This window comes from Adiantum capillus-veneris, chromosome 18 (genome assembly GCF_014529385.1).
Source record: "Adiantum capillus-veneris isolate H3 chromosome 18, ASM1452938v2, whole genome shotgun sequence".
Lineage (NCBI taxonomy): Eukaryota > Viridiplantae > Streptophyta > Polypodiopsida > Polypodiales > Pteridaceae > Adiantum > Adiantum capillus-veneris.
Genome location: NC_140948.1, coordinates 66619217 through 66635778, shown reverse-complemented (window position 1 = coordinate 66635778; position 16562 = coordinate 66619217). Strand labels below are relative to the sequence as shown.

At 44.8% G+C, this 16562-nt stretch overlaps 1 protein-coding gene across 1 annotated transcript in view; it reads left to right on the top strand.

Moving 5' to 3' along the window:
- The window catches only part of LOC147435815 (selenoprotein O), a 63550-nt gene that overhangs the window by 23902 nt on the left and 23086 nt on the right, over positions 1 to 16562 (top strand). The window contains exons 2-5 of the mRNA XM_086488737.1: positions 8970 to 9079; positions 9678 to 9734; positions 9819 to 10118; positions 10660 to 10919. Of these exons, the coding sequence (XP_086344863.1) occupies positions 8970 to 9079; positions 9678 to 9734; positions 9819 to 10118; positions 10660 to 10919 (727 nt within the window). The remainder of the gene's footprint in view (positions 1 to 8969; positions 9080 to 9677; positions 9735 to 9818; positions 10119 to 10659; positions 10920 to 16562) is intronic.

Here is a 16562-nt window from a genome sequence, read left to right as displayed (position 1 = left end):
GATGACGAGAACTGCAACTGCGTGCCAATGTTCTCCCAAATTGCCTTCCAAAACAAACTCGTAAATGTGGGGTCCCTGTCGGAGACAATCGTTTTAGGCATGCCATGTAATCTGAAGATCCGGGCCACAAGCAGTCTCGCTAAGCGATCCGGCTTGATTGTTTTCTTCACTGGAACGAAATGAGCCTGTTTGCTAAATCTGTCAACAACAGTCCAGATACCATCGTGACCACTTTGTGTTCTCGGGAGATCAAAAATGAAATCCATTGCAATACTTTCCTAGGGACGGGTGGGTATGGGTAAAGGCTGTAACAATCCGTGTGCTTTATGCCTGTCAAACTTGACCTTCTGGCATACCAAGCAATTGTACACAAACTCTTCCACATCCTTCTTGAGTCTCGGCCAAGAGAAGTATCTCTCTACTCCTTTCATGGTGGTAGCAATGCCGCGGTGACCCGTAAATGGTGGACAGTGGCATTCAGTCATAACCTTTTCCCTCAACGGCTGTGTAACGCGCAACATGGTTTTTGTCATCAAGTAGCTATCCTGAATGGAATATCCCGTTACTGTCTCTCCATCCTGTATCCGTGTGAAAACGTCTGCAAAATCTGTATCTGTGGCAGCATATTGGTTGACCATATCCTCGAAGCTCCTATGATGTATCGCGGGAATAGCCAGAACCAACGGCTTCCAAGACAAAGCATCTGCTACCACATTCTTCTGTCCCTGAACATGGACAATCTGGAAGTGAAACTGTGACAAGATGTTCGCGCACGCATCTGCTTTTCTGAAAGCTGCTTCTGTGACAAGAAGTAGCGCAAACTCTGATGGTCTGTAAAGACAGTAAAATCCGCTCCGAGTAGGTAATGCCGCCACTGAGTAAGAGCGTGGATAACCGCCAAAAGCTCTTTCTCATAAATCTGTGCTGTCATTTGTGGCCTTGAGAATAATCGGCTCTCGTAAGCAAGGACATGGCCTTCTTGCATTAAGACCGCACCCAAACTACGACCACAAGCATCACAATATACTTCAAATGACTTCTGCAAGTCCGGCAAAGTCAAAACTGGTCCTGTAGTCAATTTCTCTTTCAATGTCTGAAAGGCAGTCACCTCTGGGGATCCCCACGAGAAAGGGACTCCTTTCTGTGTCAAGATATGCAAAGGGGAAGCAACCTCTGCAAACTTTTGAATGAACTGCCTGTAGTACGAACACAGTCCCAAGAAGCTTCTAACTTGATGGACATTCTTCAAATCGGGCCAATCACGGATAGTCTCTATCTTGACCGGATCCATTTGCACTTGTTGCTGAGACAATGTGTCCTAAAAAGTATCTCTGGTAGGAAAAATTCACTTTTCTTTGCATTAATCACTAACTTGTGATCTCTTATTGCGTGAAAGACCTGAAGCAGATGATCTCTGTGTTTTGCCTCATTCTTGGAGAAAACAATGATACCGTGAAAGAAAGTGCCAACAAATAGCATGTACTCTCAAAAAATCATGTCCATCATCCGGTTAAATGTCGCAGGAGCATTGGTTAAGCCAAAAGGCATCACCAAAAACTCAAATAACCAAAAAGTCGTCCGAAAAGCTGTCTTGTAGGCGTCTCCCGGCGCGATTCTGATCTGATGATATCCACTCTTCAGATCAATCCTGCTAAAGCACGAGGATCCTTGTAATCTGTCGAGTATATCATCGATCCTAGGAATCGGAAATCTGTTCTTGGTGATGATTTTGTTGAGAGCTCTATAATCGATACACATTCTCGAAGATCCGTCTTTCTTCAAAACCAACAACACTGGAGAGCAATACAGTGAAGTACTAGGCGGGACAAGACCCTTTTCCAAGAGGTCTTTCACTTGGTTCATAATCTCTTCATTCTATGCTTGGCTCACACGGTAAGGTGGCCGGTTCAGTGGTGTGCTTCCAGGTATCAGATCAATGGTATAATCTTCCGGACGAGCAGGTGGTGACTCGCCTGGTAGGCCCTCTGAGAAGCAATTGGTGTGAGAGTGGAGAAAATCTTGGCGTTCTTTATCAAGTTTAGACATATTTGTCCTATCCTTATCGCTCAATTCTTTCATAAAGATCGGGTAAACAAACATACTGGATGTCATTAATTTAGAAATGACTGAGCCGATATAGACTCGCCCTTCGGTTTAATATCAAGTACAATGGTTCTGCCCTTCTCTGTAGTCAATGTCGCTTTCCTCGCCCGATAATCGACCACAGCGTTGTTCTTGTGGTACCAGGGAATCCCTAAGAGGACATCACAACCTTCCAAGGGCATTATGAAAAAGTCCTCATGCCCCAAATACCCCTGACAATGCAACCGAAGTTTGCCAATGACGGGTGTAATGTCCACGTCCCTGCCGGGTGCCGCTAGAAGTGCCTCCGCAAGTGGTCCCATCCGATCGGGAGTGATCTCGAGCTGTGCCGCCAATTCCGGTGAAATGAAGTTGGCCTTGGCTCCTCCATCAAAGAAGATCAGGGCCTCTTGGTCTTTCACTTTGCCCCAAGCTCAACAAAGTTCTGTTCTCTCGTCCATGGTGTTGGATCGGTACCCACACAATCTGGGACCAATCCTGTTTTCATCTTGCCTTTTCTTCCACGTTCCTCAGCTGCTCTCGAACTCTCGGGCCTGTCGTGATCCTTATCATTTTGTTCTTTCGGTGCCTTTTTAGGGCACTTCGCGGAGATATGTCCATGTTCCCCGCATCCAAAGCACTTCCCCTTTCTGATGAAGCGAGCTCTCTCCTGAGGAGTAAGCTTGGGTCGTGCATCCTTCTTCTCTGGGTAGCTCTTTCTCTTTCTACTTTAATTCCTAGAAGTTTGTTCGGCTCGTTGTGTCATGACCTCATCGGTGGGGTATGTCAGACTGCCAGAGTGAATGGCAAAGCCCCGCTTCGCATGACTCATCAACTCGTGAATAGAAGCTGACTTCTATTCCAAGCAGTGATCTCGGATCTTTGTAGGTAGACCCAAGGTGAACCGCTCAATCTGTTCTCTGAACGAGATCTTCTTGAATGAAGAGGTGGGTAGAAAAGAGCTCCAGAATCTCTCACAGTAAGTATCCACTGTATCTCTCTTGGTCATTCGAAGATGGTTCCAAGCAGCTCGTATATCGCGTTCATACTCTTGCGTCGACCAAGAAGAAATAAAAAGCTTCTTAAATTTCAGCCATTTAATTGGCGCAGTCTTGTTTAAAAGAAGCGTGGACTACCAAGTTCGAGCATTCCTCTTAAAATAAGAGGCAGCTCTTCGAATCTTGGAGTGCTCTGAGTAGCGTCCTTCCGCGAAAGCGATGTCAAACTGTTGTATAAAAGACAAAGCCTTCCAAGTAGCTTTGTATCCTGAAAAATGTCAAATTTGATTGACTGTCCACCTTCCTTCAACTTTCGAACTTTCTTGCTTTTATCTTCCAGAAAGTCATACTGGTTGGCTTTATAAAAATTCTTCTTGTTCGCATAAAATTTTCCGTCATCGGAGTCTGAACTGTCTGTAGACGAGTCCTTTGTAGAACTGTCACTCACTGGGCGAGATTTAGACTTCTTTGCCTTTTTATTGCCCTTTCCGAAGCGTTGTTTCTTGCTTCGCTTTTTACCTTTTCTGTCTTCTTTGCTCGAATATAAAGAGCTAGAAAAACTATCAGAAGAAGAAGAAGAAGAACTGGGTACTTCTTCAAATCGAACACGCTTCTTCTGTTTCTTTGCTTTGTCAAATGGAAACTGACGACCCAAATAACCCGGGAAGTCAGTCTCTTTCTTCTGCTTTTTGCCGTGCTTTTTGGCTTTTTTCTGCACGTCAAAAAGCTAAGCAATCTGTGCATCAACCACCTCTTCTAATTCCTTCTCTGAATATTGCTTGTGATCGGAAGGTTTTTTGAGAGCGGGTTTCGGGGGTGGTATTGTGGTTTTCTGCTACTGCGCATGCACTTCCTGAAAAGAAGTCTCGCTCATATATTTTACCAATTTCGGGTCCTTTGCAAAACTGAGCATCATCTTTGTTGCATCGCCGATCAATTGACGACGCTTCATCTCTTGTTGCTCCGCTTGAGTAGGCCGAGGCGGGCCATACGCTTTGCCGGAATCTTCATTGTGATCCCTGCCCGCATCTCCGGATGCAGAGGGAGTTGACTGATCCTTGCGTGAAGCCATAGGTGCCGTGGAAAAAAAAATGGGGATCGGATTTTCCGTAGAAGAGAAATCGGCCGTGCTCTGATACCACTGTAATAGACTTGGGCATTCCAAGTCAAGAATCAATCACAACAACACCAAATAACCACTTCAAAACAGTTCACAGCTCACAATAGATTTGTATTGGCCCGGCGGAGTTCCGTGCCTAGAGATATTGGCCCCAAAGACTTGCGTCCCTTTTGGTATTTCTTTATGTATTAAGCAGCGTTCAAAGTACAAGAGAGTGGTTAGGGTTTCACTCTCAGACTCTGCGTCCAGATGCTCTGCAGAGTGTGAGCCCTCACCACCTTTTTAAATTACAAGGGATGCCCAAAAGCAGAACCCCAAAAGCTTCAAATCAAAAGCAACTCTTTTTCTCTCACAAGCTCTTTCTAGAGCTTTTAATAAAGCAAAAATTTTATCTCTCCAACTCAATTTGCGTAGGAAAATTGCCGCAAAAGCTGGAGATTTTCGCAAATTACGGGACTATTGTACTGCCATGTCAGCATGCCAATGCGTTTCACGGAGTTCAGTCCTGCTGTTTTTTAGGTTAGGGTTAGGGTTAGGTCAGGGCAAATTTTAGGATTAGGGTTTTGGCAGAAATCAGGGTTTGAAGGTTTTAGGGTTAGGGTTTCCAGCAGCAGTCAGGCTTTCCTCTCAGGCAGCCACGTCATCACTTTGTGACATTCTGGAGCTCTTTTCTACCCGCCTCTTCATTCAAGAAGATCTCGTTCAGAGAACAGATTGAGCGCTTTACCTTGGGTCTACCTACAGAGATCCGAGATGACTGCTTGGAACAGAAGTCAGCTTCTATTCAGGAGTTGATGAGTCATGCGAAACGGGGTTTTGCCATTCACTTTGGCAGTCTGACCTACCCCACCGATGAGGTCATGACACTACGAGCCGAACAGACTTCAGCGAATGAAAGTAGAAAGAGAAAGAGCAACCCAGAAATGAAGGATGCACGACCCAAGCTTACTCCTCAGGAGAGAGCTCGCTTCATGAAGGAGGGGAAGTGCTTTGGATGCGGGGAACATGGACATATCTCCGCGAAGTGCCCTAAAAAGGCACAGAAAGGACAGAATGACAAGGACGACGAAAAGCCTGAGAGTTTGAGAGCAGCCGAGGAACGTGGAAGAAAAGGCAAGATGAAAACAGGATTGGTTCCAGATTGTGTGGGTACTGATGCCAACACCATGGACGAGAGTACACAATTTTGCCGAGCTTGGGGCAAAGTAAAAGACCAAGAGGCCCTGATCTTCTTTGATGGAGGAGCCAAGGCCAACTTCATTTCACCGGAATTGGCGGCGCGGCTTGAGATCACTCTTGATCGAATGGGACCACTTGCGGAGGCAGTTCTAGCGGCACCCGGCAGGGACGTAGCCATTACACCCGTCATTGGCAAACTTCGGTTGCATTGTAAGGGGTATTTGGGGCATGAGGACTTTTACATAATGCCTTTGGAAGGTTGTGATGTTCTCTTGGGAATTCCTTGGTACCACAAGAACAACGCCGTGGTCGATTATCGGGCGAGGAAAGCGACATTGACTAGAGAGAAGGGCAGAACCATTGTACTTAACATTAAACTGAAGGGCGAGTCTGTCCCTATTGTATCGGCTTCGACCATTTCTAAATTAATGAAATCCAGTCTGTCTGTTTACTCGATCTTTATGAAAGAGTTGAGTGATGAGGATAGGACAAATATGTCTAAACTTGATAGGAAATGATTCCGTTGGGCTCCCTGTGGTCATCTAACCATCTATCCTCATTGGGACCGCATCCAAAAGTGCAATGTGGCCCAACTGTCGGATAGTTTTTGTTGGTAGTCACACCTTGACTTTAGGCCTTTATTGAGTTCACTTCCTAGTATCCACCAACTTGCTAAGTGCGACGGGGGGACCTATCTGATCTTGCTCTGAGCCTAGACATCCTCTTACCATACGAATTCCAATGTCGACCACTACCCATCTGCGGGTGAAACTACCGTTCACATTGGCCATACAATGTCAGATTAATACAAAAAGAAATACCGAAAGGGGCGCCAGTCTTTGGGGCCAATATCTCTAGGCACGGAACTCCGCCGGGCCAGTGTAAATCAATTGTGAGTTGTGAACTGTTTTGAAGTGGTAATTTGGTGCTGTCGTGGTCAATTCTTGACTTGGAGTGTCCAAGTGTGTTACAATTTGCATCAGCGTTTTCAGTTTGCAGCAGTTAGACTCCGCACCGCAGCCCCCAAACCTTGCAGATCTCACCTTCCCGCAGCAGATCCTCGTTGTACGGTCAGATCAGCCAGCATTTGCAAATTCAGCCCGCTATTCACAGATTTCAGCATCTGCGTTTTCAGCGCATCGTCGTCACGTCGTCATCATCGCCGTCGTCACCAACATAGAGTTAGAATTCAGCAGATAAAAGATTTGCAGATTTTAGTCCCTAGCGTTATCAGTTTTCAGCCCGTCTCGTCGTCGTCATCATCGTCGTCAACATCGTCGGCAAGTCCATTGCATTTAGACCATTATGCGAGGATTGTGCAATCAATAGCATAGGCCTTTCTCGCCATAAAGAGTGGGGCCCTTGGCAGAGGGTTTAACAACATTTTGGTGTCGTATTCTCTCTCTCTCTCTCTCTCTCTCTCTCTCTCTCTCTCAGTCTCAGCATCTTCATTCATAGTGTCATTCACTTTGTTTGTGATTATTTGCACTCTCTCATTAAAGGAACGGAAGGTTCTCCCTTCTGTAAGTAAAAAGAACCCTTGAGCACAGTTAGGAGCACTCATCTTGAGCAAAGTTCAACATTCATTTCCGCTGCACCTTACATGAGCACTTCAAAACAATTGAATTGAAAGAGATGCACGACACACGAGATGCGGAGTGGCGGAGTTCCACCTTAAGAGAGCACTGACCCTAAACCGTGGCGCCCCTTTTGATAGTTCTTTATAGTGCTTCAACACGGTACAATCCGGAAGAGCCGAGGCGTGTTTGTACAGTCTGCCACGTCATCATGTCATCAGAAAATCGGGAGAATCGGTACAACTGTTGCCACGTCATCAGTTTGCTATGTCAATCTTCAGAGTGTGTGTGTGGGTGCAACTGTCTTTGGGTCACTTGGGTTCCATTATTTTTATTTGCCCCACTGGGTGAGGATCGGTAAGTTGGTGAGAACTTTTGCTGCTTGTACTGCTACTAGGGTTTAGGCCCCTCGGCCGGGATCTGCAGGTTGGTGCAGGTCTTCAGTGGCTGGACACGTCAATGGTTTGTGACATCTGACTCGACCTCCACATGGTTACCAACTCTAACATGCTCTGAAAGCATAGATCTGGTGCATCTCCTCTTGGCGATAGAATTGATCTTGATCTCGGATGAGAAACTGTGCCACTGCATGATCACAAAGCCTTTGTAATGCTGCCCTGAGGAGGGAACTGCACCAAAGAGAGGTCGCCTGACACTACTCTTGCTGCCCAGCAAAAACGCTGGGGCAGATATGGGAAAACGCCAAAAGGCTGGGCCAAAAACGCTAGAGGAAGATGCTTCCTGCCTGCCTGCCTGCCATTGGGCCGATCTGCACCCGAGGGGCTGCCCCATGAGGGCGCCCCCCTGCTGGGGTTATCTGCTATGTCCAAGAGAGGTACCCCCCTGCACCCTATAAAGGGTCACCCACATCTCAGCCCCAAGAACTAATAAAATGCGTGAAAATATGAGGAAAAGGGAGTCTAGAACACTAGAGGTCCATAGGGTCCTGGGGAGAAAATATGGCATGTTTGGGGAAATCTACTTCCAGCCAGCAGACGTCCCAATTGTTCCCAACCTACTGGCTTTATTTTTAACATAGTTTCTTTTCGAGAGTGAAAGACCATCCTCTCGTGTCCCATACCGGATGAATGTTTATGGACATGTTGAAACTTATGGTAAAAAGCTTTAACTTGTGGGCTCTCTAGATTGTTGTTCACTTTTATCAGCTTTATTGCTAGTTTTTGTGTTAAGGGATCTGGGAAAACGCCAAAAGGCTGGGCCAAAAACGCTAGAGGAAGATGCTTCCTGCCTGCCTGCCTGCCATTGGGCCGATCTGTACCTGAGGGGCTGCCCCATGAGGGCGCCCCCCTGCTGGGGTAATCTGCTATGTCCAAGAGAAGTACCCCCCTGTACCCTATAAAGGGTCACCCACATCTCAGCCCCAAGACCTAATAAAATGCGTGAAAATATGAGGAAAAGGGAGTCTAGAACACTAAAGGTCCATAGGGTCCTGGGGAAAAAATATGGCATGTTTGGGGAAATCTACTTCCAGTCAGCAGACGTCCCAATTGTTCCCAACCTACTGGCTTTATTTTTAACATAGTTTCTTTTCGAGAGTGAAAGACCATCCTCTCGTGTCCCATACAGTATGCATGTTTATGGACATGTTGAAACTTATGGTAAAAAGCTTTAACTTGTGGCTCTCTGGATTGTTGTTCACTTTTATTAGCTTTATTGCTAGTTTTTGTGTTAAGGATTAATTTTAAGAACAAAATTACTAGGTCCATTTCTCTTTGTTTTGGTAGTGGGAACCCTCTTTGCTTTTTGTCTTTTGTGTGATGTTTTTGTTTGTTTGTCCATAAGGTCAGATTTCTCTCTCCTATCAATGGTAAATTTATCTAGCAAGGGTACAATGTCCTCCTCCCCCTCTTTTTTTTTGCTTTATCAAGTATCTAGAAATTTTTTGGCTGTCTGTATTCATTCTCCTTGTGTCTTAATGTCCAAGCAGATTTTATATTGCCAAACAAACATATTGAGCCCTTGATTTGGTGTTGTGATTTTCATCTGGAACAGGTTCTACATGCTTGTTACACAAAGGTCTCTCCTTCTGTCAAAGTAAATAATCCAGAACTTGTCTCATGGTCAGAGAGTTGTGCTGAGCTAATGGATCTGGATCCTCACGAGTATGCACATTCTCTTTACCTTTTACTGTGCTTGTGTTGGTGCATAAAACAAGTCACATTGCGAATAGCAGGATACTTAGCAGAATCTGTTTGGATGGACCTTAAGTATGTCTTGTGAACCTTTCCTATTAGACACCCCAATCCTGAAGACTATGCATTGACCTTTTTTGCATTCTTTCTATGCATGTGATACATTCTGTATTTCCCCAAAGTGAAATTTCTTTTTCACCATTCACTCAACGGTACAGCCCTTGGGTCAAAGCCAGGAGCAAAGTCATGGTAACCAACATTTGAAGATAATGAAGGTATCTCAAAACATTTTCAATAAAAATATTTGGCAGTTTCAAGGCTTGTTGAAAGTTGAGTGGCCAATCTGTACCACTGTTGAAATCTATGGAACAATCTGAGGCGTTTATTAGTGATATTTGATTCAATTGGACTCTAGTTTTGTGTTTCATGGGTGACTTGCCCTGGTGTTGTAAGAATCTTTCCACTCTGCATTGTTCTAATTTTCTTGTGTACTCTGCATGAATTTGAAGAGCATTTTTTGTTGTTTTTGTGCCTCTTAAGCTTTGTTTTCATATCAAATTTTTTGCAGGTTTGAGAGTATGGATTTTCCTCTCTTATTTTCAGGTGCTGTGCCACTCAAAGGCAGGTAAGGGCTCGAGAGAGGGTGTGTTGCATGCCTCTTAGTAAGGCTACTTGTGTGACTAACCTATTAAGGGTTTACTTTCTATAGTTTGCCGTATGCTCAATGCTATGGGGGCCATCAGTTTGGCTTTTGGGCAGGACAGCTTGGAGATGGAAGGGCAATCACCCTTGGAGAGTTAATAAATAAACGAAAAGAGCGGTGGGAGTTACAACTAAAAGGTGCAGGCAGGACTCCATATAGTCGATCGGCTGATGGGCTTGCAGTTCTCCGCAGTAGCATACGCGAGTTTTTGTGTAGTGAAGCCATGCATTTTCTTGGGATTCCAACTACTCGTGCACTTTGTCTTGTGACAACAGGGAACGGTGTTATCCGAGATATGTTTTATGAGTAGGTTTCCCATCTTAATTTATGAAGTTTTGATCAAGATGTATTTGTGTGGTGCGATGTGTTTTTAAAGTGCTTGCAAATCTGTTTACATATTTATGAAATTCTCCTGAAATTGCATCAATAGAGTAGAAGTAAGAGTCACAGCTAAAGTGCTTGTTAAACAATCTTGACCTGATGTAGAGATGTCTGATAGTCTGAGCGCTCGCAAAAGGAAAGTTTAATATGAGCAATTTGTACTGACTGTTAATCATGCTACCATATATAATTTGTGTTGACTGGTATTTTCTGAAAAGGTTCTCACATGTAGAGTTCAAAAAATTTAGTATGGTGCATTTAGCATGTGAGCTAGATGTTCGAGCACGCGGTTGTTATGAAAATGACGTATTTGCTGATAGCAGCCTAGTTGTCTCTAGGATTATGGTTAAGAGCGAGAGGCACCTGACCTTTTTGTTACTTGTGGAGTTCCATTTACTCTTGTAGACTGGATGGACTTTGGATTGGCATTGTGATGCAGAAGTAAAGAGGTTAATGTTTGTTGCAGTGGAAATCCTAAGGAGGAGCCTGGGGCAGTGGTTTGTCGAGTTGCACAGTCATTTCTTCGGATTGGATCTTTTCAGATTCATGCAGCAAGGACCAAAGAAGATCTACAAATTGTCCGGACGTTGACTGATTATGTAATTCGACATCATTTTCCACACTTGAATCATCTGCCAGCTACAGCTCAGGCAGATTCAAATGTTTTGGAATCTGAAGACAACGGTGGGGTCTCAGAAGTCATGCAGGAAAACAACAAATATCTAGGTAAGTTTTGACATTTATGTGATTCAAATTTACGTCATTATGCAATGACTCACATCTATTTTTTTTGGCATTTAATGGTTCATGATGTGCATGTTTCAAAAGAAAAAAATTAGTGTTACGTCCTTCCACATCAGGATGGACTCTTTGTGACATAATCTGCCAGTGTGAACTGGCCACTCTTCAAGTGAGTCCTAAAAATAGGACTCGCAGGCTCATTTATGAGCATCCCGTGTGTGATCACCGACTCGTCATACTTGGGCCCCACATGAGCGCCTCCATGGCCCAATAGCTTAAGCTAGCCCTCACTTTTTAGATCAACTCTCATGGATTACTTCATCTGCTCCATTGCCATGGTATCACACAGTGCTCTTCTGCACGGAGATGGAACTGATAGCAGATATCAACCCCTGGCAGGGCGTTGCTTTGCCATTCTCCACACATATGCACAGGCTACGTCAGTGGGTTTTGCCCTTGCCATTGGGACAGGCTTTTATTCTCATAATTGTGTTTCAGGCATAGTTTCCATAGACTCTCCCAAGTGCAAAATTGAAGTGAAGAAACTCTCATTCACTCCTCCACACACTCGAAAACAGGACGCGAACAAGACGGGACTGCATACGACCACATGTGGAAACCCTGCTTCCTCCCACACACAGAGAGGTGAAAGTGTTGATGTCGGGCTTCAAAAGACCCCCCTCAGCCTAAACACTCACGGCACCTGAGTGATGTGGCAATTTGAAGCCTTTTTACACCATTTTGATCATTTTTTGACCTTTTTAGGCCAGTTTTAATCCATGGCGGGCATTTTTTTGCGAGAAAAATACCAAATGAACTCCAAAATCCACCAAATTCTATAGGCTTGGTCCTTGATAGCCAAACTTCATTGCCACATACCCACATTCCACTTTTGACCACTTCTAGGGCGGTTCGCGCATCGCTACATATCAGGTGCCACAAATAGACTGTTACCACATGTGCCAAACTTCTCGGGCGGGATGAGAGTGCCCACACCTTTTCCTTGCATTATTTACATTCTAAAAAGCTTGAACACATTCCCTAGAGCCAAAAGAAGCCACTCGAGATCACATCCAAGGCTTCAATACCCTGTCCAGGCACGTACATGTACCCTGTTTCCGGCACGCAAGCATGACTATTTACAGTATGTACACATTGCATCATTTTTTAAACTTGAAACCACTTTGCAAAGCTCTTGAATGCATGTATTTACATCTTTTTGTACATATGTCCATGCAAAAACAGGCTACTTTGTACATGCGAAAAGCAGTTTATCAACGTATGCACAGTTAGGTGCTCTTGGCAGGGGGACGAGGGAAGTGCTTCTTGCTCACACGTTCGGTCAGATATGGTTGCCCTCTTGCCTCCTTCCTCTTTCTGTTCTACGTTGAGGCGATGAGCAAATTCTTGACTTCTCAGCAAGTTGGCTTGCGTGGTCTTGAGCTCCCTATTAGGGCATGTGAGCTTCTTGATGCTGAGTTTGCCGACGACTCAGCCTTGTATTTGGAGGGTCAAGAGGCCAATTTGCACAGGTATGAGCAGGCTCTTGAGGTGTTCTTCTGTGCGTTAGGGCACTGACCAATTGGAGGAAGACAATTGCTTTCTGGGTTGGCAGTGCTCTTACACCTGATTGGTCGCCAGGTGAGTGTTTCAGATGGATTCCCCCAAGGATTGCAGTTTGCTACTTGGGTTGTCAGGTTGGCGTGGACTTGTCTCTGAGCAGCAAACTGCTCCCCTTCTCCTGTCCTTCAGGAGGAAGTTACATCTTGTTGGATCTTCTCAAGCTCCTGTATCAGCCAGCTAGAGAGGCTGATCATAAACTTTCTTTGGTCAAGGCGCGAACTCAGTTAGCCCAGGCCAAAGTAGCTTGGCAGGTGATCACTCTACTATGTTCTCAAGGGGGGTTGGAGATCATAGACCCAACACAACAGAGAAGAGCCCTTCTTGGGAAGTTTGTTGTAGAGGATGTTGGGTCTAAAGGCCCTCTTATAGCCTCTCTTACTCATTTATTCATTCTTTTATACTTGGGTGTGTTCACACCCAAATGCCATTTAAATGGTCATAAGTTTGTACCAATAATAAAACATAGGGCTTTTAGTTGTGTGCCCAAGAAACACACTAAGAAGTCGTACGATCTCCTCTCTCCCTCTCTCTGCAACAACGTTCACGCTCACTCTCTCTCTGCTCGTGGGCTCTTCTACACCCATCGCTAGTCCCTCTCTCACTTCAAACTGGTATCAGAGCCAAGTTCCCTACTCCCGCGCGCATTCCCTCGCGAGAAATCTTCATTTTCTCTCTCCTGCGCAGTTTTCTCTCTCTAAAAACAGCAAGCGCAGGTGTCTTCTCTCTCCTCCCCAGACACAAGGAAGACAATATCTAGCCCACAAGTGCTTATATGCTGAAAACATGTTGAAAACAGGTCAGTTCGGGCTGTTTCTCTTCAAAAACAGGTTTTTTCTGTTAATTACAACAAGCACAAGTGTTACAGGTACATTTGGGACACTTTGGGCAACACCAATCCACCCGGAAAATTGGGGGTTTTGCCCTATTTGCTGAAATTTCAGTAAATTTCAGCAAGTTGTCACTTTAAACTTGGGGTTTTGCACATTAGTGCAAGATTATTCAAGTCTACGTCTACATGTGTAATAACAGCAGAAATTCTCGGGGATTCGAGTTGAGAAATTTAGGGCCTTTGTTGATTTTTCGAAAATTTCAGCAAATTGTGTAGTAACTTTTGGGGCTTTTGCAAATGTGATGCAATTCTGGACATTTTGTGTCATGTATTGCAATTTGTGGTACAATTGAGCAGAGTTTGAGACCTCTCTCACATATACAGGAGGTTTATGTGACAATAAACACATGTATTTACTTGTGGATGCTTCCCATTGAGTCTATGTATTGCTGAAAATACATTTTGCAGCAGCTTTTACCTCAGTTGTTGCAGGTTTGAGGTTGTTGCAAATGCACTTTGGTTTTATTGCTGAAGTGGGAGCATTCATGCACAGGATGTATGCTTCATGTGTGTGCTGAAATTTCAGTATTTACTACTTAAATTTATCTCTTTTATTGTTGTACACTTTGGATAAAGTGTTTGTAACCCAGTGTTACGTTTCCTTGCACTTCTATAGTGTTCTCTGAGCCTGTAAGAGGCTAAAATTGCAACTTGCAGCCTGCTGTTATAAAATTACAGCAGTGAATTTTTGGTCTATTTTGCATCAAAATGGCTTCCAATGCATCTACAAGTAGCAGTGAGTCAACGTCTTTGATGAAAATCAAAAGATTTGATGGCACTGGCTTTGATTTGTGGAAGGAAAGAATGCAAGGCATTTTATTCCTTAAAGATTGCGAAGATGCATTGCTCGCAGCAAAACCTGAAAACTTGTCAGATGCAGATTGGGCAAAGCTGAACAAAAAGGCTATTGCTTATATCAAAATGGTTGTGTCAGATGATGTGCTTACTGATATTAAGCGTCTTGACACTACACATGCTATTTGGCAGAAGTTGACTAGTTCGTATGAGAATAAAACTCCTGTGAATCAAGTTCATCTCATGCGAAAACTTGTAAACATGGAATTGGATGAGGGAAAGTTTGCATCTGATCATTTGAATGCGTTTACAGGTGTTCTGAGTCAACTTCAGGATTCAGGGTTGCAACCATTTGATGACAAGTTGAAAGCTATCTTTCTTTTGATGACTTTGCCTGACAGCTGGGAAGCGCTTGTTGTGTCATTGTCAAACAATGCTCCTTTAACCTATGATGGTGTAAGAGGCTCCATTCTCAATGAGGAGATTAGGAGGAAAGCCAGTGGTGAAGGCAGTGGCACAGCTTATCATGTAAGGGGTAGGTGTCACCAGGAGGTGTATTTTTTCTGTTGCCTTCCGTAAATAAGTATTAGATATATTTATTTTATTTTTACTTGTTTGTCCCAAAACCCTTGAAAAGGTGCAAGTGGACATTGCATGGCCAGTGTGAAACGGCTACAGCCAAATGGGTTTCTCACATCGGGGATCTAGGTCGGTCAGACAGGGACTGCTTGGGCCAGTTTAGCACTGAATTCTGATGAGTATGGAAGCTCGTGTGCGCCAAACTGGAATTTGGGCCACTCGTCAAGTCACTGCAACTTTATAAGTTGAAAGGGGCTAGTAAATTAACCCACATTGTAGATGTTGGTCAAATGGTAGTCTTCAATGATGGTCAAGAGACCGATAGGGACGCCATGGAAGCATCTCCTAAAATTTAGGGAACTGCTATTTTTGACCAGAAAATGTGTTCGTGTCATTAGCTCTGGAATGACAAGGGGAACATTCTATTGCTCTGCTGCCAAGTCAACTGACGCACCAGTTGAGATATTTTTAGCAGGGAAAGCCCAAACTCAGAAACTGGGCTACGTGTCAGCCTGTGAGCGATTCTGCCACTCTGGGAGGCAAAAACGAGCTGCATATCAACAAAGGGGGCGCCATTTTCAGCCTCAGGTGGATTGTAGCAGGTACAGGAGCTATGGAATGCTTACCTTGCCCTCTATGCACAGTATGGTGACGGGAGTGATGCCCCGCACGCTACATACTGCTCTCTTTCTCCCCTACGTACAGTATGTTATGCCCCACTAGTGGGCTTCTCATTTGACCTATGTACAGTTCTGGGGGTTTATGCGCGTTTGCCAAGGCAAGAGCCTTCTGAACAGGAACCGGATTAGCTAATTGCTAATCCCCCACAGGTACGCATAGTTCCATCACGAAAGATTGCGAGTTTGGAGAGTTTTCTCGCGTGAAAACTCGTCCAATTCAGAGGGGAACTGTCCCATTGCGTGCGGGAGCCCTTGGGACATGCGTAGGCGTGTTCGCTCCGCTAAAAACGATCCGAAACAGGGAATTACAGCCTGCTGTGTTTTTCTGCAGGTTTAGGGTTTCGCACCTAAACTGCAAGGGAACATCGGGGGAGCCTCGTGAGAGCCTTGGGATGCGTGTACAGGCTTTTGGGCTCCCGGCAGTGAAAAACAGAGAATTACAGCCCGCTGAATTTCTGTGACAGCTCACTAGAAAGCTTCCAGATATCGAGGGAATCCGTCCTAGACAGGTGTTTTTGACCTACAGGGGTTTTTGCGTCGTTATGCTATCGAAATCCGGTCGAAAACCTGCATTTCCAGCCCTCGCCTGGTTTGGACAGCTTTGTGAAAGCTTGTGCTAAGTGGTCGGATCGTCTACCTTAATTTGAATAAAGAAATACCGAAAGGGGCGCCAGTCTTTGGGGCCTACAGGGTGTCGGTCTCGTGTGCGCAGTGACATTCTAGTCGCTGGACGCAACTGTGCTCTCTTCCCTTCTCAGTGCTCTGTGTAAAGTTAACAGGTAATTGAAATAGTACCGCCCTCTACGTTGTACGGGCCGGTTATATGGTTCCATCGATGGGATAGTCACTTTTTCTTCAAAAAGTGCAGCGTGGATTGTTGTGGGTGAAAGCAACAGAGAGCTTGTCGATATGGCAGAGAAGAGAGACCAAGTACCTGAAGAGGGATCTTCCTCACATGGCACAGAGAAAATTCCTTCAACTCTTCAAGAAGAGGACAGGTTGTTTAGAACTCAACTGCGTTGTTGCATGGACATGTTTCAGCAGTTGGCTAACAACCCAAGG